General features: G+C 48.6%; 1 protein-coding gene across 1 annotated transcript in view; it reads left to right on the forward strand.

The window, feature by feature from the left end:
* The window catches only part of PEX6 (peroxisomal biogenesis factor 6), a 203915-nt gene that overhangs the window by 91756 nt on the left and 87490 nt on the right, over positions 1–24669 (forward strand). The window contains exon 8 of the mRNA XM_069236435.1: positions 14158–14353. Within this exon, the coding sequence (XP_069092536.1) occupies positions 14158–14353 (196 nt within the window). The remainder of the gene's footprint in view (positions 1–14157; positions 14354–24669) is intronic.

Here is a 24669-nt window from a genome sequence, read left to right on the forward strand (position 1 = left end):
CAAAAGTGGGGGCCGTGGCCGGAGGGGGCGGGCAACTCCACTAAGCTGGAGTGCCCTGCTGGGCTGTGACAAAGGGGTGAGCCTTTGAGGCTCACCGCCAGGTGTTACAGCTCCTGCCTGGGGGAGGTGTTAGCATCTCCACCCAGTGCAGGCTTTGTTACTGGCCTCAGAGTGACAAAGGCACTCTCCCCATGGGGCCAGCAACATGTCTCTGGTGTGGCAGGCTGCTGGAACTAGTCAGCCTACACAGACAGTCGGTTAAGTTTCAGGGGGCACCTCTAAGGTGCCCTCTGGGGTGTATTTTGCAATAAAATGTACACTGGCATCAATGTGCATTTATTGTGCTGAGAAGTTTGATACCAAACTTCCCAGTTTTCAGTGTAGCCATTATGGTGCTGTGGAGTTCGTGTTTGACAGACTCCCAGACCATATACTCTTATGGCTACCCTGCACTTACAATGTCTAAGGTTTTGTTTAGACACGGTAGGGGTACCATGCTCATGCACTGGTACCCTCACCTATGGTATAGTGCACCCTGCCTTAGGGCTGTAAGGCCTGCTAGAGGGGTGTCTTACCTATACTGCATAGGCAGTGAGAGGCTGGCATGGCACCCTGAGGGGAGTGCCATGTCGACTTACTCGTTTTGTCCTCACTAGCACACACAAGCTGGCAAGCAGTGTGTCTGTGCTGAGTGAGAGGTCTCCAGGGTGGCATAAGACATGCTGCAGCCCTTAGAGACCTTCCTTGGCATCAGGGCCCTTGGTACTAGAAGTACCAGTTACAAGGGACTTATCTGGATGCCAGGGTCTGCCAATTGTGGATACAAAAGTACAGGTTTAGGGAAAGAACACTGGTGCTGGGGCCTGGTTAGCAGGCCTCAGCACACTTTCAATTGTAAACATAGCATCAGCAAAGGCAAAAAGTCAGGGGGCAACCATGCCAAGGAGGCATTTCCTTACACAACCCCCCCCCCAAACGAAAGAGGATGAGACTAACCTTTCCCAAGAGAGTCTTCATTTTCTAAGTGGAAGAACCTGGAAAGGCCATCTGCATTGGCATGGGCAGTCCCAGGTCTGTGTTCCACTATAAAGTCCATTCCCTGTAGGGAGATGGACCACCTCAACAGTTTAGGATTTTCACCTTTCATTTGCATCAGCCATTTGAGAGGTCTGTGGTCAGTTTGAACTAGGAAGTGAGTCCCAAAGAGGTATGGTCTCAGCTTCTTCAGGGACCAAACCACAGCAAAGGCCTCCCTCTCAATGGCACTCCAACGCTGCTCCCTGGGGAGTAACCTCCTGCTAATGAAAGCAACAGGCTGGTCAAGGCCATCATCATTTGTTTGGGACAAAACTGCCCCTATCCCATGTTCAGAGGCATCAGTCTGCACAATGAACTGCTTAGAATAATCTGGAGCCTTTAGAACTGGTGCTGAGCACATTGCTTGTTTCAGGGTGTCAAAGGCCTGTTGGCATTCCACAGTCCAGTTCACTTTCTTGGGCATTTTCTTGGAGGTGAGTTCAGTGAGGGCTGTCACAATGGATCCATATCCCTTCACAAACCTCCTGTAATACCCAGTCAAGCCAAGGAATGCCCTGACTTGAGTCTGGGTTTTTGGAGCTACCCAGTCCAGAATAGTCTGGATCTTGGGTTGGAGTGGCTGAACTTGGCCTCCACCTACAAGGTGGCCCAAGTAAACCACAGTTCCCTGCCCTATCTGGCATTTGGATGCCTTGATAGAGAGGCCTGCAGATTGCAGAGCCTTCAAAACCTTCTTCAGGTGGACCAGGTGATCCTGCCAGGTGGAGCTAAAGACAGCAATATCATCAAGATAAGCTGTGCTAAAGGACTCCAAGCCAGCAAGGACTTGATTCACCAACCTTTGGAAGGTGGCAGGGGCATTCTTTAAACCAAAGGGCATAACAGTAAACTGATAATGCCCATCAGGTGTGGAGAATGCTGTTTTCTCTTTTGCTCCAGGTGCCATTTTTATTTGCCAGTACCCTGCTGTCAAGTCAAAGGTACTTAAGAATTTGGCAGCACCTAATTTGTCTATGAGCTCATCAGCTCTAGGAATTGGATGAGCATCTGTCTTGGTGACAGAATTGAGCCCTCTGTAGTCCACACAAAACCTCATCTCTTTCTTTCCATCTTTGGTGTGAGGTTTGTGGACTAAAACCACTGGGCTAGCCCAGGGGCTGTCAGAGCGCTCAATTACTCCCAATTCCAGCATCTTGTGGACTTCCACCTTGATGCTTTCCTTAACATGGTCAGACTGTCTAAAGATTTTGTTTTTGACAGGCATGCTGTCTCCTGTGTCCACATCATGGGTACACAGGTGTGTCTGACCAGGGGTTAAGGAGAAGAGTTCAGGAAACTGTTGTAGGACTCTCCTACAATCAGCTTGCTGTTGGCCAGAGAGGGTGTCTGAGTAGATCACTCCATCTACTGTGCCATCTTTTGGGTCTGATGACAGAAGATCAGGGAGAGGTTCACTCTCTGCCTCCTGATCCTCATCTGTTACCATCAACAGATTTACATCAGCCCTGTCATGGAAGAGCTTAAGGCGGTTCACATGGATCACCCTCTTGGGGCTCCTGCTTGTGCCCAGGTCCACCAGGTAGGTGACCTGACTCTTCCTTTCTAGCACTGGGTAAGGGCCACTCCATTTGTCCTGGAGTGCCCTGGGAGCCACAGGCTCCAGAACCCAGACTTTCTGCCCTGGTTGGAACTCAACCAGTGCAGCCTTTTGGTCATACCAAAACTTCTGGAGCTGTTGGCTGGCCTCAAGGTTTTTGGTTGCCTTTTCCATGTACTCTGCCATTCTAGAGCGAAGGCCAAGTACATAGTCCACTATGTCCTGTTTAGGCTCATGGAGAGGTCTCTCCCAGCCTTCTTTAACAAGGGCAAGTGGTCCCCTTACAGGATGACCAAACAGAAGTTCAAAGGGTGAGAACCCTACTCCCTTCTGTGGTACCTCCCTGTAAGCGAAAAGCAGACATGGCAGGAGGACATCCCATCTCCTTTTGAGTTTTTCTGGGAGCCCCATGATCATGCCCTTTAATGTCTTGTTGAATCTCTCAACTAAGCCATTAGTTTGTGGATGGTAAGGTGTAGTGAATTTATAAGTCACTCCACACTCATTCCACATATGTTTCAGGTATGCTGACATGAAGTTGGTACCTCTGTCAGACACCACCTCCTTAGGAAAACCCACTCTGGTAAAGATACCAATGAGGGCCTTGGCTACTGCAGGGGCAGTAGTCGACCTAAGGGGAATAGCTTCAGGATACCTGGTAGCATGATCCACTACTACCAGGATATACATATTTCCTGAGGCTGTGGGAGGTTCTAGTGGACCAACTATGTCCACACCCACTCTTTCAAAGGGAACCCCCACCACTGGAAGTGGAATGAGGGGGGCCTTTGGATGCCCACCTGTCTTACCACTGGCTTGACAGGTGGGGCAGGAGAGGCAAAACTCCTTAACCATGTTGGACATATTGGGCCAGTAGAAGTGGTTGACTAGCCTCTCCCACGTCTTGGTTTGTCCCAAATGTCCAGCAAGGGGAATGTCATGGGCCAATGTTAGGATGAACTCTCTGAACAGCTGAGGCACTACCACTCTCCTAGTGGCACCAGGTTTGGGGTCTCTGGCCTCAGTGTACAGGAGTCCATCTTCCCAATAGACCCTATGTGTTCCATTTTTCTTGCCCTTGGACTCTTCAGCAGCTTGCTGCCTAAGGCCTTCAAGAGAGGGACAGGTTTCTTGTCCCTTACACAGCTCCTCCCTTGAGGGTCCCCCTGGGCCTAAGAGCTCAACCTGATAAGGTTCAAGCTCCAAAGGCTCAGTTCCCTCAGAGGGCAGAACTTCTTCCTGAGAAGAGAGGTTCCCTTTCTTTTGCTGTGTTGCAGTTGGTTTCCCAACTGACTTTCCTGTTCTCTTGGTAGGCTGGGCCATTCTTCCAAACTCCAGCTCTACTTGTTCACCCTGTGCCTTGCACTGTGCTCTTGTTTTCACACACACCAGTTCAGGGATACCCAGCATTGCTGCATGGGTTTTTAGTTCTACCTCAGCCCATGCTGAGGACTCCAGGTCATTTCCAAGCAGACAGTCCACTGGGATATTTGAGGAGACCACCACCTGCTTCAGGCCATTGACCCCTCCCCATTCTAAAGTAACCATTGCCATGGGATGTACTTTTCTCTGATTGTCAGCGTTGGTGACTGTGTAAGTTTTTCCAGTCAGGTATTGGCCAGGGGAAACCAGTTTCTCTGTCACCATGGTGACACTGGCACCTGTATCCCTCAGGCCCTCTATTCTAGTCCCATTAATTAAGAGTTGCTGTCTGTATTTTTGCATGTTAGGCGGCCAGACAGCTAGTGTGGCTAAATCCACCCCACCCTCAGAAACTAGAGTAGCTTCAGTGTGGACCCTGATTTGCTCTGGGCACACTGGTGATCCCACTTGGAGACTAGCCATACCAGTGTTACCTGGATGGGAGTTTGGAGTGGAACCTTTCTTGGGACAGGCCTTGTCTCCAGTTTGGTGTCCATGCTGTTTACAGCTATGACACCAGGCCTTTTTGGGATCAAAGTTTTTACCCTTGTACCCATTGTTTTGTGAAGAGGCTCTGGGCCCACCCTCCTGTGCAGGTTTTTGGGGGCCTGTAGAAGACTCTTTACTATTTTTAGTTTTGGTTGTCTCATCACCCTTCCCCTGGGGAGTCTTTGTGACCCCTTTCTTTTGGTCACCCCCTGTTGAAGTCTTGGACACCCTTGTCTTGACCCAATGGTCCGCCTTCTTTCCCAATTCTTGGGGAGAAATTGGTCCTAGGTCTACCAGATGCTGATGCAGTTTATCATTGAAACAATTACTTAACAGGTGTTCTTTCACAAATAAATTGTACAGCCCATCATAATTACTTACACCACTGCCTTGAATCCAACCATCTAGTGTTTTCACTGAGTAGTCTACAAAGTCAACCCAGGTCTGGCTCGAGGATTTTTGAGCCCCCCTGAATCTAATCCTATACTCCTCAGTGGAGAATCCAAAGCCCTCAATCAGGGTACCCTTCATGAGGTCATAAGATTCTGCATCTTGTCCAGAGAGTGTGAGGAGTCTATCCCTACACTTTCCTGTGAACATTTCCCAAAGGAGAGCACCCCAGTGAGATCTGTTCACTTTTCTGGTTACACAAGCCCTCTCAAAAGCTGTGAACCATTTGGTGATGTCATCACCATCTTCATATTTAGTTACAATCCCTTTGGGGATTTTCAACATGTCAGGAGAATCTCTGACCCTATTTATGTTGCTGCCACCATTGATGGGTCCTAGGCCCATCTCTTGTCTTTCCCTCTCTATGGCTAGGATCTGTCTTTCCAAAGCCAATCTTTTGGCCATCCTGGCTAACTGGATGTCCTCTTCACTGGGGTTATCCTCAGTGATTTCAGAGGTGTTGGTCTCTCCTGTGAGGGAACCAGCATCTCTGACTATTATTTTTGGAGTCAGGGTTTGAGGGACCCTGTTCTCCCTAGATAGGACTGGTAGGGGGGAATTTTCCTCCTGGTCACTATCCTCTTCCTCTGAGTTGCCACCCTCAGAGGGGTTGGCCTTTTCAAACTCTGCCAAAAGCTCCTGGAGCTGTATTTTGGTAGGTTTGGGGCCCATTGTTATTTTCTTTATTTTACAGAGTGACCTTAGCTCCCTCATCTTAAGATGGAGGTAAGGTGTGGTGTCGAGTTCCACCACAGTCACATCTGTGCTAGACATTTTGCTTCTAAAAGTTGGAATACTTTTTAAGAATCTACAACTGGTTCTAGAATCTAATTCAAACTTTTACAAACTTTTAAACTCTAAAAGAAATGCTAAACAGGATCTAACACAAGGCCCTAGCAGGTCTTTTAAGAATTTAGAAAACTTTTCAAATTGCAAAAATCAATTTCTAATGACAATTTTGGAATTTGTCGTGTGATCAGGTATTGGCTGAGTAGTCCAGCAAATGCAAAGTCTTGTACCCCACCGCTGATCCACCAATGTAAGAAGTTGGCTCTGTATGTGCTATTTCAAAGTAAGGAATAGCATGCACAGAGTCCAAGGGTTCCCCTTAGAGGTAAAATAGTGGTAAAAATAGATAATACTAATGCTCTATTTTGTGGTAGTGTGGTCGAGCAGTAGGCTTATCCAAGGAGTAGTGTTAAGCATTTGTTGTACATACACATAGACAATAAATGAGGTACACACACTCAGAGACAAATCCAGCCAATAGGTTTTGTTATAGAAAAATATCTTTTCTTAGTTTATTTTAAGAACCACAGGTTCAAATTTAACATGTAATATCTTGTTTGAAAGGTATTGCAGGTAAGTACATTAGGAACTTTGAATCATTTCAATTGCATGTATACTTTTCAAGTTATTCACAAATAGCTACTTTAAAAGTGGACACTTAGTGCAATTTTCACAGTTCCTGGGGGAGGTAAGTTTTTGTTAGTTTTACCAGGTAAGTAAGACACTTACAGGGTTCAGTTCTTGGTCCAAGGTAGCCCACCGTTGGGGGTTCAGAGCAACCCCAAAGTCACCACACCAGCAGCTCAGGGCCGGTCAGGTGCAGAGTTCAAAGTGGTGCCCAAAAACACATAGGCTAGAATGGAGAGAAGGGGGTGCCCCGGTTCCGGTCTGCTTGCAGGTAAGTACCCGCGTCTTCGGAGGGCAGACCAGGGGGGTTTTGTAGGGCACCGGGGGGGACACAAGCCCACACAGAAATTTCACCCTCAGCAGCGCGGGGGCGGCCGGGTGCAGTGTAGGAACAGGCGTCGGGTTCGCAATGTTAGTCTATGAGAGATCTCGGGATCTCTTCACCGCTGCAGGCAGGCAAGGGGGGGATTCCTCGGGGAAACCTCCACTTGGGTAAGGGAGAGGGACTCCTGGGGGTCACTTCTCCAGTGAAAGTCCGGTCCTTCAGGTCCTGGGGGCTGCGGGTGCAGGGTCTCTCCCAGGCGTCGGGACTTTGGATTCAAAGAGTCGCGGTCAGGGGAAGCCTCGGGATTCCCTCTGCAGGCGGCGCTGTGGGGGCTCAGGGGGGACAGGTTTTGGTACTCACAGTATCAGAGTAGTCCTGGGGTCCCTCCTGAGGTGTTGGATCTCCACCAGCCGAGTCGGGTCGCCGGGTGCAGTGTTGCAAGTCTCACGCTTCTTGCGGGGAGCTTGCAGGGTTCTTTCAAAGCTGCTGGAAACAAAGTTGCAGCCTTTCTTGGAGCAGGTCCGCTGTCCTCGGGAGTTTCTTGTCTTTTCGAAGCAGGGGCAGTCCTCAGAGGATGTCGAGGTCGCTGGTCCCTTTGGAAGGCGTCGCTGGAGCAGGATCTTTGGAAGGCAGGAGACAGGCCGGTGAGTTTCTGGAGCCAAGGCAGTTGTCGTCTTCTGGTCTTCCTCTGCAGTGGTTTTCAGCTAGGCAGTCCTTCTTCTTGTAGTTGCAGGAATCTAATTTTCTAGGGTTCAGGGTAGCCCTTAAATACTAAATTTAAGGGCGTGTTTAGGTCTGGGGGGTTAGTAGCCAATGGCTACTAGCCCTGAGGGTGGGTACACCCTCTTTGTGCCTCCTCCCAAGGGGAGGGGGTCACAATCCTAACCCTATTGGGGGAATCCTCCATCTGCAAGATGGAGGATTTCTAAAAGTCAGAGTCACCTCAGCTCAGGACACCTTAGGGGCTGTCCTGACTGGCCAGTGACTCCTCCTTGTTGCTTTCTTTGTTCCCTCCAGCCTTGCCGCCAAAAGTGGGGGCCGTGGCCGGAGGGGGCGGGCAACTCCACTAAGCTGGAGTGCCCTGCTGGGCTGTGACAAAGGGGTGAGCCAGGTGTTACAGCTCCTGCCTGGGGGAGGTGTTAGCATCTCCACCCAGTGCAGGCTTTGTTACTGGCCTCAGAGTGACAAAGGCACTCTCCCCATGGGGCCAGCAACATGTCTCTGGTGTGGCAGGCTGCTGGAACTAGTCAGCCTACACAGACAGTCGGTTAAGTTTCAGGGGGCACCTCTAAGGTGCCCTCTGGGGTGTATTGTGCAATAAAATGTACACTGGCATCAGTGTGCATTTATTGTGCTGAGAAGTTTGATACCAAACTTCCCAGTTTTCAGTGTAGCCATTATGGTGCTGTGGAGTTCGTGTTTGACAGACTCCCAGACCATATACTCTTATGGCTACCCTGCACTTACAATGTCTAAGGTTTTGTTTAGACACGGTAGGGGTACCATGCTCATGCACTGGTACCCTCACCTATGGTATAGTGCACCCTGCCTTAGGGCTGTAAGGCCTGCTAGAGGGGTGTCTTACCTATACTGCATAGGCAGTGAGAGGCTGGCATGGCACCCTGAGGGGAGTGCCATGTCGACTTACTCGTTTTGTCCTCACTAGCACACACAAGCTGGCAAGCAGTGTGTCTGTGCTGAGTGAGAGGTCTCCAGGGTGGCATAAGACATGCTGCAGCCCTTAGAGACCTTCCTTGGCATCAGGGCCCTTGGTACTAGAAGTACCAGTTACAAGGGACTTATCTGGATGCCAGGGTCTGCCAATTGTGGATACAAAAGTACATTTTAGGTGAAGGAACACTGGTGCTGGGGCCTGGTTAGCAGGGTCCCAGCACTCTTCTCAGTCAAGTCAGCATCAGTATCAGGCAAAAAGTGGGGGGTAACTGCAACAGGGAGCCATTTCTTTACAGTACTGTAGTAGCTTCACCCGTCTCCTAGTTCAGCCTAAGCTGCTCTGCTAAGCTACCATTATCTATCAGCCTAAGCTGCTAGACACCCTATACACTAATAAGGGATAACTGGGCCTGGTGCAAGGTGCAAGTACCCCTTGGTACTCACTACAAGCCAGTCCAGCCTCCTACATTGGTTGTGCAGTGGTGGGATAAGTGCTTGAGACTGCTTACCACTCTTGTCATTGTACTTTTCATAAGAGAAAAATATACAAAACAAGGTCAGTGTATATACACATAGCCAAAAAGTTTTGCATTTCCTCTTTTCACTCTTTTCTAAGTGCTGAAAAGTACTTCTAAACTTTCAAAAAGTTCTTAAAAGTTTAAAAGGTTTTTTCTGTCTTTCCAAAAAGTTCTGAAAACTTTTTTCTCTTTTTCTATCACTTTAACTCTCTCTAAAAAATGTCTGGCACAGGAAAAAATGTTGAACTGTCCAAACTTGCATATGATCACCTTAGCTGGAAAGGAGCAAGGAGTCTCTGCATAGAGAGAGGTTTGAGTGTAGGGAAGAATCCTTCCTTAGAACTGTTAATTAATATGCTTAGAGTACAGGATAAGGCCATAAGTGCCCAATCTGTAGAAAAAGTAGCTAATGGTTCTCAATCTGATCCAGGGACTCCCCAGGAAAAGGTTCAGGAAAGAAACTTCTCAGCCTGCCCATTACTAGACAGTCTAGCATAGTTGGTACAGAGGTTGAATCACATCATACTAATGGTGTGCTCTCACATTATACTGGTAGCCAAGCTGTTAGGGTGCCCTCTGTAAGGGACAGGTCTCCTTCTGGTCATTCCCATCATACCTCTGTATCTAGAAATGTCCCTCCCACCCACCCTGATGACAGATTGTTAGAAAGGGAGCTCAATAGATTGAGAGTGGAACAAACCAGACTGAAGCTCAAGAAGCAACAGCTGGATTTGGATAGACAGTCTTTAGAAGTAGAGAGGGAAAGACAGAAGTTGGGTTTAGATACCCATGGTGGCAGCAGCAGTATTCCCCATAGTCATCCTGCAAAAGAGCATGATTCCAGGAATCTGCACAAGATAGTTCCCCCTTATAAGGAGGGGGATGACATTAACAAGTGGTTTGCTGCACTTGAGAGGGCCTGTGCTGTACAGGATGTCCCTCAAAAGCAGTGGGCTGCTATCCTATGGCTATCATTTAGTGGAAAAGGTAGGGATAGGCTCCTTACAGTGAAAGAAAATGATGCCTATAATTTCCAAGTTCTTAAGAATGCACTCCTGGATGGTTATGGCTTAACCACTGAACAGTACAGGATAAAGTTCAGAGAGACCAAAAAGGAGTCTTCACAAGACTGGGTTGATTTCATTGACCATTCAGTGAAGGCCTTGGAGGGGTGGTTACATGGCAGTAAAGTTACTGATTATGACAGCCTGTATAACTTAATCCTGAGAGAGCATATTCTTAATAATTGTGTGTCTGATTTGTTGCACCAGTACTTGGTGGACTCTGATCTGACCTTTCCCCAAGAATTGGGAAAGAAGGCAGAAAAATGGGTCAGAACAAGGGTAAACAGAAAAGTTCATACAGGGGGTGACAAAGATGGCAATAAGAAGAAAGATGGTGAAAAATCTCAAGATAAGCATGGGGATAAGGGTAAAACCAAAGATCCCACTTCAAATCTTAAACACTCTTCAGAGGGTGGGGATAAAACAAATTCTTCCTCTTCTTCCCAACCTGCACACATTAAAAAGCCTTGGTGCTTTGTGTGTAAAAACAGAGGCCATAGGCCAGGGGATAAGTCCTGTCCAGGTAAACCCCCTGAGCCTACCACCACTAATACATCAAGCTCTAGTGCCCCTAGCAGTAGTGGTACTAGTGGTGGGACTGCTGGCAACAGTCAAGTTAAGGGTGTAGTTGGGTTCACTTATGGGTCCATAGTGGAAACTGATGTAATCAGTCCCAAGACAGTTTCTGTCACACCTAGTGGCATTGGCCTTGCCACACTGGCTGCTTGTCCCCTTACAATGGATAAGTACAGGCAGACAGTTTCAATAAATGGTGTTGAGGCCTTGGCCTACAGGGACACAGGTGCCAGTTTCACTTTGGTGACTGAAAACCTAGTGCCTCCTGAACAACACATCATTGGACAACAGTATAAGATTATTGATGTCCATAACTCCACTAAGTTTCTTCCCTTAGCTATAATTCAGTTTAGTTGGGGTGGAGTTACTGGCCCTAAGCAGGTGGTGGTATCACCTAGCTTACCTGTAGACTGTCTCTTAGGTAATGACCTAGAGGCCTCAGGTTGGGCTGATGTAGAGTTTTATGCCCATGCAGCCATGCTGGGCATCCCTGAGGAATTGTTCCCTCTCATTTCAAGTGAAATGAAAAAGCAAAGGAGAGAAGGCCTGAAAACTCAGGATCCCTCTCCATCAACAGGTAAAAAGGGTATCACAGTATCCCCTAACCACCCTACCATTCAGGATACTATTCCTGTGGTGGGAGAAACCTCTCCTGGGGTGGCACCTGTTCCAAGGGAATCATCAGTTGGCAAAACTGTACTCCCTGAGGTGGAAGTACCTCTCTGTGGGATAACTAACATTGGTGAGAAAAAGAGCACCATTTTAGTTAAAATGGAGCATCCCTCCAACCCTCCCAGTCCAGCCTCCTACAGTTACTCCATGGAGAGCAATGCTGCTCTGTGTCCTCTAGTGAGCTGGACAGTCTGTTACTCCATGGAGAGCTATGCTGCTCTGTGTCCTCCAGTAAGCTGGACAGTCTGTTACTCCATGGAGAGCAGTGCTGCTCTGTGTCCTCTAGTGAAGTGGACAGTCTGTTACTCCATGGAGAGCAATGCTGCTCTGAGTCCTCTAGTGAGCTGGACAGTCTGTTACTCCATGGAGAGCAATGCTGCTCTGAGTCCTCTAGTGAGCTGGACAGTCTGTTACTCCATGGAGAGCTGTGCTGCTCTGAGTCCTCTAGTGAAGTGGACAGTCTGTTACTCCATGGGGAGCCCTGCTGCTCTGAGTCCTCTAGTGAAGTGGACAGTCTGTTACTCCATGGAGAGCCATGCTGCTCTGTGTCCTCCAGTAAGCTGGACAGTCTGTTACTCAATGGAGAGCAATGCTGCTCTGTGCTTCTAGTGAGCTGGACAGTCTGTTACTCCATGGAGAGCCCTGCTGCTCTGTGTCCTCTAGTGAAGTGGACAGTCTGTTACTCCATGGAGAGCAATGCTGCTCTGTGTCCTCTAGTGAAGTGGACAGTCTGTTACTCCATGGGGAGCCCTGCTGCTCTGTGTCCTCTAGTGAAGTGGACAGTCTGTTACTCCATGGAGAGCAATGCTGCTCTGTGTCCTCTAGTGAAGTGGACAGTCTGTTACTCCATGGGGAGCCGTGCTGCTCTGTGTCCTCTAGTGAGCTGGACAGTCTGTTACTCCATGGAGAGCAATGCTGCTCTGAGTCCTCTAGTGAAGTGGACAGTCTGTTACTCCATGGAGAGCTGTGCTGCTCTGTGTCCTCTAGTGAGCTGGACAGTCTGTTACTCCATGGAGAGCAATGCTGCTCTGCGCTTCATGTTGTGAACTGGACAGTCTGTTACTCCATGGAGAGCAATGCTGCTCTGTGTCCTCTAGTGAAGTGGACAGTCTGTTACTCCATGGAGAGCAATGCTGCTCTGTGTCCTCTAGTGAGCAGGACATTCTGTTACTCCATGTAGAGCCATGATGCTCTTTGCTTGGTTTAGTGAACTGGACAGTCTGTTACTCCATGGAGGGCCATGTTGCTATGTGTCCTCTAGTGAGCTGGACAGTCTCTTACTCCATGGAGAGACATGCTGCTCTGTGCTTCATCTAGTGAACTGGACAGTCTGTTACTCCATGGAGAGCTATGCTGCTCTGTGTCCTCTAATGAACTGGACAGTCTGTTACTCCATTGAAAGCCTTGCTGCTCTGCGCTTCATGTCGTGAACTGGACAGTCTGTTACTCTATGGAGAGACATGCTGCTCTGTGCTTCTAGTGAAGTGGGCAGTCTGTTACTCCATGGGGAGCCCTGCTGCTCTGTGCTTCCTGTCGTGAACTGGACAGTCTGTTACTCCATGGAGAGCCGTGCTGCTCTGTGCTTCCTGTCGTGAACTGGACAGTCTGTTACTCCATGGGGAGCCCTGCTGCTCTGTGTCCTCTAGTGAGCTGGACAGTCTGTTACTCCATGGGGAGCCGTGCTGCTCTGTGTCCTCTAGTGAAGTGGACAGTCTGTTACTCCATGGAGAGCCGTGCTGCTCTGCGTCCTCTAGTGAGCTGGACAGTCTGTTACTCCATGGGGAGCCATGCTGCTCTGTGTCCTCTAGTGAGCTGGACAGTCTGTTACTCCATGGGGAGCCGTGCTGCTCTGTGCTTCCTGTCGTGAACTGGACAGTCTGTTACTCCATGGGGAGCCCTGCTGCTCTGTGTCCTCTAGTGAGCTGGACAGTCTGTTACTCCATGGGGAGCCGTGCTGCTCTGTGTTTCCTGTCGTGAACTGGACAGTCTGTTACTCCATGGGGAGCCCTGCTGCTCTGTGTCCTCTAGTGAGCTGGACAGTCTGTTACTCCATGGGGAGCCGTGCTGCTCTGTGCTTCCTGTCGTGAACTGGACAGTCTGTTACTCCATGGGGAGCCCTGCTGCTCTGTGCTTCCTGTTGTGAACTGGACAGTCTGTTACTCCATGGGGAGCCCTGCTGCTCTGTGTTTCCTGTCGTGAACTGGACAGTCTGTTACTCCATGGGGAGCCTTGCTGCTCTGTGTTTCCTGTCGTGAACTGGACAGTCTGTTACTCCATGGGGAGCCCTGCTGCTCTGTGTTTCCTGTCGTGAACTGGACAGTCTGTTACTCCATGGGGAGCCCTGCTGCTCTGTGCTTCCTGTCGTGAACTGGACAGTCTGTTACTCCATGGGGAGCCCTGTTGCTCTGTGCGTCCTCTAGTGAACTGGACAGTCTGTTACTCCATGGGGAGCCCTGTTGCTCTGTGCGTCCTCTAGTGAACTGGACAGTCTGTTACTCCATGGGGAGCCCTGCTGCTCTGTGCTTCCTGTCGTGAACTGGACAGTCTGTTACTCCATGGGGAGCCGTGCTGCTCTGTGCTTCCTGTCGTGAACTGGACAGTCTGTTACTCCATGGGGAGCCGTGCTGCTCTGTGTGTCCTCTAGTGAAGTGGACAGTCTGTTACTCCATGGGGAGCCCTGTTGCTCTGTGCGTCCTCTAGTGAACTGGACTGTCTGTTACTCCATGGAGATCTGTGCTGCTTTGTTCTTGTTGTGAACTGGACAGTCCATAACTTTTTTTTTTTTTAAGTGTGACACACCTGGTCGCATGTTTAGGGAGAGCTATCTCTCCCTTTGGATTTGTGTGTCTTCATCCTTGTATGGATGGGCTGCAGTGTGTATCTTCAGGAAGCAATAACCCCGCCTCTCTTTGATAGTGACTTTCCTGTGCTGGTGATTGGTACGACCAACAAACCCCGGGATGTTGTCCTGGATGTGCAGACCACCTTTTTGCATGAAGTGAGACTAGAAGCCCCATCAGAGGAGCAGAGAAGGTCCATCCTGCAGGCACTAACTGCATCTCTTCCCCTCGGCAAAGATGTGAACCTCCCAAAGCTTACGAAGAGGACAGCTGTGAGTATGACCCCTCTTTCTTATTGTATCACAGATCACACGCTCCGGACTCTCCTAGTGCCTCTTCCCGAACTTCTTGTCTATGGCCAAATGTTTTGTATTTGTTTTTCAAAGTGTGTCCTAAATCCAGGGCTTCTCTGTTTGTATTTCTTCCTCCCAAGCTATCAAATGCACTGATGCTTAGATCTCTCTAGAGTCTGATTAGTACTTCGTGCTGCTGGTTACTTTAAAGACGTGGGATGGCAGGGGTGAGTGTAACAAGCGCCGGAGAGTGAGAGCTCAGGGTCAGGCAGTGGGGGCATTGCTTGCTCAACACTCTGACCCCTTATGTACATCAAGTTTCCACATGAAGGCTTCACAGCTTTGCTCTTCTCTGAATATTTTCTCTCCTTTGAATGACCCTCTTGCCTTCCCCATCAGTCATCTGTTTTCGCTGAACTGGCTTGAAGCGAGCGATGCTCTTTGTATCAGGCTTTACTTTAACGCAGATGCTGTGCTTGTCTTGTCAGTACTGGGTGCCCATGGCCTGGCTGCATCTTGGGTGACTCTGTCTTATGTGGATTCAGTGGTTGCGTTCTAGGCACTCCCAAGAGTACAGAGATACCCACATTGTCTACTTTGGTGGCAGAATCTCCAAGACATCTTCCAAGCACCCATCTTCAATTTCATCCTAGTCTCCTTGGTGCCCGGAGGTGACCGGATCCCCCATTCTTCTAATGGCTTGCACTGCGTTGATGCTCTGCTCTCTGTAGGACTGTGCAACCAGTGCCCTAGGTGTCGGCACAAGTACTTAGGTTCTGAGAAGCCTAGACCACGCAGTCGTCAGTGGTTTTCCGATATTTGCGCAGCTGACACCCATACTTCCCTGGCCACTTGCACCTGATGGTTCACTGAATGTCAAGCTGCCTGCAAGAGACTGCCAAGCCCCTCTTCATAGGTAGACATGACAACAATTGGATTAGTACGGCCTCTAGCTTAGTGTGGCCTCAGTCTTAGGAGATTTGTGGAGCCCCCTTGAGCTTTCATAGTTTCAATCTGGGCCCCAGTGAGAAAGCTTTTGATCAGTGTGACCCTCACACAAGAATGTGTGTTAAGTCCCTTTGAAACACTGGAGGGGGTTCCTTCCTTAGAAATGTGTACTTTTGGGGTGCGCGCACTTCCTTTTTGTACAGTCGCAAATTGATCCTCAACTTCTGGCTCAGGTCCTTCTAGTGTCCGTGAGACGATGTTGTCACTTAGCCCTCAAGTGCAGTTCGTATGGGAGATGTTGAAATGTGGAGGAGTAATGGGTCCCTCAGTCCAGTGAGTTTTCCCACCACTGAGTACATCAGATGCTGATTGATAGAAATCGGGTCACTGGTTGACTGGGGTGCGATGCTTGGTGGAGCAGCGACCACAATCCTGGTCAGGGTAAGACGCCAGCGAACCCCAAATTAACCTGGTCACCCCCTGGAAGCTTGGCACAGAGGAATCAGGCCTTCCTTAAAAGCAAGGTGTACAGTATTTGTGAAACACTTCAAACAGTGCAACAGTGAAAACACCACACAAAATGATCCCAAGGCAGGTTAGAAAAATAGAGCAAAATGTAATAAATAAAACAAGACCAAAAAGACAAAAGTCCAATGAGTTGAACCAGAGTTATGAATTTTTAAAGATTGCACTGTAAAATAGCACCTAAAAGCATAAAGTGCCAACCTGGGATATCTAGTCGAGCTTGGCCGGATCGGCGTCAGACGTTCAAGCCGACTGCGATGGAGCACCGGTCCAATTCAGCCCCAGATTAGTGCAGCTGAAGGTTTACCTTCTAAAGTTTTGTACCAAGAGTCCCGTTCTCGTGGAAGGAGAGTGGTTGTGGTGCCCGGCGTCGCAGATGGGCAGGCTGGTACTTTGCATTGGCAGTCCCCCACGCAAGTGATGGCTGCTGGTCAGAGAGGCGGGCTGGTGGCGTCTTGCACTGATTTTCTGTGCGAACTGGCCCATTTGCGGCTGTAAGTAGCCCAAAAGCTTGAATTTAAGAGATCAAGAGCCACTCCAAGGGTCCAGGACCTGAGGGGCACCTCTTGGGGGGTTAAGAACGCGCTGAAGGCAGGTCCAGGAGTTGTTGGGGAGTCTATGTCTCTGAGGCTCTGATCAGGAGGCCAGCAGACTAGCCCTTTGTGTCAGTCTGGGATCCTGGGTTCAAGATGGGTTCCAGGTCCAGTTCTTCCTCCCCATGAAAAAGAGCAGCAGGTCTACACAGCAAAGCAGGAGCTCCTTCAGAGTGGCAGTCCAGCAGAGCGATAGTCCTTTCAGCAGCACAGGAGTCCTTCTTCCTGGCCGAGTATCTGCAGGTCCGAATGTCTACTAAAGTGGTGGTGTCTGAGGTCCTTCTTTTATACACTGGTGCCCCACGTCTGGAAGGTGGGCAAAGCTTCTAGACAGTGTCTTTGAAGTGCACGCAATTCCCTACCTTTCCTGGCTTCAATCTTCAGTCATTAAGCCCTTTGTTTAACTGGACGCTGCCTATTCAGGTGTACGTGAGGCGGGGCTCATCTCCTCCCACACATCCTGTTAGTGATGGCCCATTCAGTCACACCTAAGCTCCCATTGTGTGTGGCTTTCTATGCAGAATACACAAAGCCCAATGCCAACTTCACCCAGTCATGTGACAAGAGAAAGGCTGCAGGCACCAAATGGCTATGGCAAAAAAAATACCAACTTTCTAAAAGTGGCATTTTCAGAATTGCATTTTAAAATCCGACTTCACCATAAATCAGGATTTTAAATTGTGATTCCAGAGACACCAAACTTGAGAGTGATATATTCCCATTTGGAAATTACACCTATAAACTGTAATAAGGTAACTCCTTTGTTATGTGGGAGAGAGAGGCATTGCAGTAGAATAAAAACGAATGTGAGGGTTTTTTACTACCAGGACATGCAAAACTTTTAAATACAGTGGGCCGTGCCCTCTGGTCTGACCACGGCCTACCTTAATGGTGACTTAAATGTAATAAACACAAAGGCCTGGGCCCGACGAAAGGGCTATTTTGCCAGGTCAAAGTGACAGTTTAAAACTGTGCACACACAGGCTCTGCGATGCCAGGCCTGAGACTTGCTTAAAGGGCTACTTAAGAGGGTGGCACAATCAGTGCTGCAGGCTCACGAGCAGCTTTTAATTTACAGGCTCTGGGCACACATAGTGCCCTTTACTAGGGACTTACAAGTATAATAAATATGCCTATTCCGTAAAGCCAATCTAGCATCTCTTAGGCAGAGAGCAGAAGCACTTTAACATTGCTTAGAGTCCTAAGGCCGACAAACCGAGTTCTGAAAAACAAAAATAGGAGAAATGAAGGCAAAACGTTTGGGGATGACCTTGCAGAGAGGGCCAGGTCCACCACTGATGCATCTGTTTTCACTGAAATCTTTAACAATCATTTGGGGCCCTAACTGGGATTGAAGTGTAACTGTGTCCTGTGTCTGAACATTGGTAACCGGCTTAGTTCTCTGAACCTGAGGGCAGTGCTTCACCATTGCTGATTATTGGGTTTCAGTTGCCTCTGTGGTCTTCTCATTCTCCCTTCCCTCAATTTGGGGTTTGCATATGTTAATATAATGCCTCCCATCTCCACCCTATGTCTGCACGAGCTACTTTCAATGTCCTTACCCAGACAATAATATGATTGTTGCAGTGGGGCCTCGAGTGCCTTCCCTGATGATCTGTGTCTCTCCGGTGTCTGATTCTTGCATTCCCTGATGATCTGTGTGTCTCCGGTGCCTGATTCTTGCATTCCCTGATGATCTGTGTGTCTCCGGTGTCTGATTCTTGCATTCCCTGATGATCTGTCTCTCTCCGGTGCCTGATTCTTGCATTCCCTGATGATCTGTGTGTCTCCGGTGTCTGATTCTTGCATTCCCTGATGATCTGTCTCTCTCCGGTGCCTGATTCTTGCATTCCCTGATGATCTGTGTGTCTCCGGTGTCTGATTCTTGCATTCCCTGATGATCTGTGTCTCTCCGGTGTCTGATTCTTGCATTCCCTGATGATCTGTCTCTCTCCGGTGCCTGATTCTTGCATTCCCTGATGATCTGTGTGTCTCCGGTGCCTGATTCTTGCATTCCCTGATGATCTGTGTGTCTCCGGTGTCTGATTCTTGCATTCCCTGATGATCTGTCTCTCTCCGGTGCCTGATTCTTGCATTCCCTGATGATCTGTGTGTCTCCGGTGTCTGATTCTTGCATTCCCTGATGATCTGTGTGTCTCCGGTGTCTGATTCTTGCATTCCCTGATGATCTGTCTCTCTCCGGTGCCTGATTCTTGCATTCCCTGATGATCTGTGTGTCTCCGGTGTCTGATTCTTGCATTCCCTGATGATCTGTGTGTCTCCGGTGTCTGATTCTTGCATTCCCTGATGATCTGTCTCTCTCCGGTGTCTGATTCTTGCATTCCCTGATGATCTGTGTCTCTCTGGTGCCTGATTCTTGCATTCCCTGATGATCTGTGTCTCTCCTGTGTCTGATTCTTGCATTCCCTGATGATCTGTGTCTCCGGTGCCTGATTCTTGCATTCCCTGATGATCTGTGTGTCTCCGGTGTCTGATTCTTGCATTCCCTGATGATCTCTGTCTCTCCGGTGTCTGATTCTTGCATAGCCTGATGATTTGTGTGTCTCCGGTATCTGATTCTTGCATTCCCTGATGATCTGTGTCTCTCCGGTGTCTGATTCTTGCATTCCCTGATGATCTGTCTCTCTCTAGTGTCTGATTCTTGCATAGCCTGATGATTTGTGTGTCTCCGGTATCTGATTCTTGCATTCCCTGATGATCTGTGTCTCTCCGGTGTCTGATTCTTGCATTCCCTGATGATCTGTGTGTCTCCGGTGTCTGATTCTTGCATTCCCTGATGATCTGTCTCTCTCCGGTGTCTGATTCTTTCTTTCCCTGATGATCTGTGTGTCTCCGGTGTCTGATTCTTGCATTCCCTGATGATCTGTCTCTCTCCGGTGCCTGATTCTTGCATTCCCTGATGATCTGTGTCTCTCCTGTGTCTGATTCTTGCATTCCCTGATGATCTGTGTCTCTCCGGTGCCTGAGTCTTGCATTCCCTGATGATCTGTGTGTCTCCGGTGTCTGATTCTTGCATTCCCTGATGATCTGTCTCTCTCCGGTGCCTGATTCTTGCATTCCCTGATGATCTGTGTCTCTCCTGTGTCTGATTCTTGCATTCCCTGATGATCTGTGTCTCTCCGGTGCCTGAGTCTTGCATTCCCTGATGATCTGTGTGTCTCCAGTGTCTTATTCTTGCATTCGTTATTATCGGCACCACAACCCCACACTTGGACCCTGCAAAGAACGCTGAGATGTCTGAGAAAGCTGCTGAAGTCCTGTTCTTTGGTATCTTGGAAGGATGAACGGTGGGGGTGAGACTGAAGGAAGGTGCCCCACCTCTAGTCAGTGCTAGTCGGGTAAATGCATCCTTCAGGCGAGCGCTCTGAAAGTTTCCTTACAGTGCTCAGTGGATAGATTGAAACTAAACAGAAACTGGAAGATCCTTTCAGTGAGGTGACCCATTGTCTGATGAAATAGTCTCTGACATGACTGTTCCAGACCAGAGGCTTTGAGGGGAATACATGAACAAAAAATAAAACAATACAAATTTGGATACCGGAAGTAAATAAAGGATAGAATTAACTTAAAATAAACTTTTATATAGGTGCCGAAAATCAAATTAGGCATTGACAGGTCCAATAGGCTTGGTATTGGCTCCCCGCCTTTTGGCTTTGCCATTTGTTGATTTTTATACATTATTGTTGGTGCTTTGACCATGCACTCGTCGATTTTATATAAAAACAAAACATAAAAAAACATATATTATTTTATGGCAAAAAGCAGACATTGTTGTAAAAGTCCCTTGGCACTCAGAAGAGCTCTTTTGTGTGCGAGTATGGTCCTTGTGAAAGAGCAGAGCGCTGTCACTCAGAGTGAAGTTAGCCAATGGCTGAAGTGGGCGGACCCACACATGCTGTAAGCTGTGATGAGCTGAAGGAACATGTACACAACACCAAAGATCAGTCGATGAAGAGGACTGGCAGAAAGCTCTAACTGTGTTTATAATTTTCCAAACTCAAAAGATCTGGGCTAATACCAGACTTAAAATGGTAGTTCGACCTAAAAAGGGGTAGTTCCGGGGTTTCAGTCCTGTAAATAAAAAGTAACTCAGTAGAGGGTGAAACACTGTTCCCAAATATAAAAAAAAAAAAAAAATTAATTTCAGATTGAAACAAAATTCTCAATTAAACGTAAACAAACAAGCAAATAGGCTCCTGAAATTATTCACTCAGACAATTATCTTCTGAAATTAATTTCAAAGCAATGAATGGATGTGTAAAAATTACACTGAACCGCAGACCTTGCATCCTCTGCTTGTTCACATTGGCCTCCAAGACTTGTCGACACTCACCGGCTGGGGTCTTGGTTTTGAGGAGCCTCTTAAGGGGCCGGTTGAGCTCCCTCAGTGAGCCTCGGTGTGTACATGGTCAGGTCCAAGGTGGCATCGTGATTTATCAGCACCATAATCTCTGAGTCCATCTGTAAGACAGACAGCTAGGCCCAATCATTGTGGCAAGGACACCCACTCACAAGCTGATGCTCATCGGGTTGGTCTCTCGTATATTATTACAAACCCATTATAGAACTGCACTTTTCAGTCTACCCCTGCGCCTGGAGGAGGGGCAGAGGCCTATCAGTAAGTCCACAGTGCTCTCAGTGGTGACTGGCACTGGTCGCTCCAAGTCCGCCTCCCAGCATGGACCGTCCCACGACCAATGTTTCCGCCTGCGGCCTTACATACAGAGAGAGAGCAGCGGACTGAGACGCTGCGAGGACTCAATGGTGCTCACGTCCAGTCCTTGGGCTTTCCCAGCGCTCGTAGCGGAGACGTCATTTCTGCAGCAGCATCATCTGGCACACAGATTCAAGGTGATCTACCCATGGTTTCTACAACCACTACTGTTCGAAAGCGTTTGTTGGCAAGCAGGACTGTACCTAGGCAGCTCTTCGGGTGCTGATTTATGGTATAGTTACGGCACGCCACTCCTGTTCCTTGGACTGGATGGGATCCATTCAGATCATGAAATGCAGGTGTCAGAGGTGTTCTATAGATGTAGCGGTTCATGCTGCTCCTCTTGAATCTGAAGTGCTTCAGTTTGAAATCCTTTCTAGATCCATAGCCGTAGAAGTATCTTCCCCACTGATAGTTGGTGTAGTTAGAGCCACGTGTATTCCTGCTACATGTAAACCGTAATCAGTTCCCAGTAGAAACCGGTTGGGTCCTAAAGTGGTTCCTGGACATCAGTGGCCAGGACTTGGCCTCTCGCTCCTCTGGTATCAGACCTGCACCAGTGACCTCATTAGAGGGGTCACCCTATTGAATGGATAGTGTCTTCCTTTGTGAAGAGTTGTCCAGTCTGGTATCCAAGGGCTTTGTCCAAAGTCCCTGCATCTGTATCTAGTCTGATGAAAGGGCCTTTTAACCACTACCCCTGTGGGGGGGAGGGGTGCTATCTACTCTTCTCTGTACCAGGTGGATTAAGAGCCCGTAACAAGTCACCAGTCCACTCCCTTACACCAAAGCTCCCCTGTCTGCACATACTCGCCCATCTCCTGTCTTCTCTGTGAGGGCCATCTCCTTACTCGACTGGAGAAGGATGTCCCTCCAGAGTGAATACACCGCACAGCTGAGAGAGGCTGGCATGGCCTCAGTGCTGATGATGGGTAGGAGCTAGGGAGCTGGCATCACCTTTGAGCAGTGTGCCACCCCTTCTCCATTCAGTGACACAGGAAAACCAATGGTCCACTTGTGCCCTCTCCTCCCGCTCGATGGACTAAAGGTTTAGTCGCCTTGGGTCATTTTTACGTCCTCGTGCATCGCATAGTCTACAAAACCCCTCCAGGGCATAGACTGGTGCAGTGAACTGAGTACTGCAGACTTTCCAGCAACAAGAAAAGAAACTGGAAAATTGGAAAGCAGAGAAAGGTACAAAAACTAGAAGAGAAAGAGACCCTGGTAGATGGATAGATCCAATGAGCCCAACTTGCACCAGTGGCCTCCCTGCTCGCCACAGACCACGCCCAAGGCTGCAGCCCAGCCAGACGTCGAGCGCTCTCTAGGCATGCTCAGGTAATTGCTTTGCGGTGACCCCTGTTCCATAGAAAGCTCTCCCAGATTCTGGAGGAATATTCCACAATTCACTTTGCATCCCATCATGGTTACTACACCAATATCATTTGGTGTCTAAGAGTTCAGGAATACTACAGTATTTACTGAGAAAGAGCATACATTTACAGAAACTGCAAAAGTGTCCCCCTGTACCTGACGTGTCAAGCTGTCATCGCATTCACCAGACCATATGCAATCACTGAGTTCTCTCTGTAAGGCCGGACCCTTTCAAAAACTGGTCCAATAGCGTTCTGCCTGCAGCGATTCCCATGTGAAACCTCCGCCCTGTTGTTGGGACCCCCAAAGTATCCCCACTATCCAACAGAAGGCAGCTTTTATCTACCCCAAGAATTCTGTCCAAGATCTCAGTGGTTGTGTAATTCCTACCACATCGGGAATGTCCCTCGTTCATTATAATCACGGGAGAAGAACCCTGATGACCTCCAGGGGTCCGAATATTTTCTTTGTAGGATCTTCGTACGTTTCCCCGGGTGACTTTCTGGTTTCCGAAGGCAGCGCACGTTGACAGCAGGTGGGATATCATTATCGAGTACTCAGCGAATAGTTGGTGGTTCTTTGTTTACAGAGCAGCGAGGAGGCCGAACACTCGTGGTAGGAAGAAAGGAAGGTAACCGACTCCATGCGCTGTTGCCATTGGCCCATCAGACTGCGGGCTGATGTAGATTTCAGCGGACTGGTTACCGTCCACGAAATATCCCATGATATCCTGTGGTATTTATATTTCAGCTGACGGGATATTCGTCACCGTTGTGACGGAGTAACCCGTCCACCAGTATCTAAATCAGGTCGTAAGTCTCTGATGGACCTGGAGGAGAGAGGAAAACCCGCCAAGCCTGCTGAGGTGCTGCTGCACCTGCCAGGTTCCTTCAGAAGCGCCGACTGACGGCAACAGTCTGTGCTCTTTGCGCATAAACCGCTCCGGAACCAAGCTGCCCTTGAGAAGCAAGAAGGACATTCGGCTCGCACAGATCGAGACGATGATTCTGCATCATCCATAACCAGTCCTTTATTCGTTGGTTGCCCATCTCACCTCTTTCCCTCAGACCTGGGGATAGTCGCTTTTCACATCTCTGATGAAGGCTCTAGCTGCACTGGCTGGGGAACGTGTTACGGAATTGAAATCCCTTTGAAGCATGTTTCAAGCCGCTATGGTTCTGGAGCTATTGCTCGTTGAAGCCACGGTCACTTTCATCTGAACTCACCTGTAGTTAGTGGCCCCTGGTGCCACCCTAGCCCACCTCATGAGTGCTCTACCTCTGTGAATAGTCTACCACAACCAGTAGATTTCAGATTTGAGGTGCCTGAACTTTCAAGGCATACTTTGGACTTTCACTGGCACCTGGTGCAATGTTTCCTTGTCTCAAATGTAAGTCAAATGCACATTTTGGGCTGTTAGGTCACCCTGGACTCCAGTGACCGAACTCTGACCCTTAATGGACACTAGTGACCAGACATCCATCCAAGTTTACTTTTCTCCAAGCATCGAAGTCTTTTTCGTAGGGGTAGAGGGTGTTAGGATTGCATTATATACGGACTCTCTTTGTGGTGCAAACTTTTATCCTTGACAATTCTTCAGTACTAATATGGCTACATCTAAGTATCCCAGTCTTTTAACTGTTGAGGCCTAATCGCTTCCAAACTTTACCACGTCCACTCAAAGCATCCCTCAGGGCTCAATATTAACTAGAAAATTGGTGCTTAGTTTGTGCCCAGAAGGTGCTAGGGCATTTTGTTTTTTAATTTTCATTTTATTTGTAAATGTGTTATTTTTTTTCTTCTCACTAAAGACCTCTTCTTGATATTAGGTAAAGCACTGACTAGACGATGATGTTACTCAGTGTTATTAAGCATGCCACACTGAATCGCAGTGCCAATGGCTAGGTGTCTAAACCCTCCCCCTGCTGGCTGGTCCCTTCGCTACCTGAAGCATGAAGCGCCTTAGTGGAGCCTGTTTGCTATCCGTTGGAGTACACCAGGACTGTGGCTCTGAAACCTGAGTGGTAAATGAGATTATCCACACAGGACACTGCCCAGTAACCCACTCGCTGCTGTGCCCGGTCTGAAGCCAGTGATCATGATACCCACAGGTAGACCGG

Source organism: Pleurodeles waltl, chromosome 5 (genome assembly GCF_031143425.1).
Source record: "Pleurodeles waltl isolate 20211129_DDA chromosome 5, aPleWal1.hap1.20221129, whole genome shotgun sequence".
Taxonomy (NCBI): domain Eukaryota; kingdom Metazoa; phylum Chordata; class Amphibia; order Caudata; family Salamandridae; genus Pleurodeles; species Pleurodeles waltl.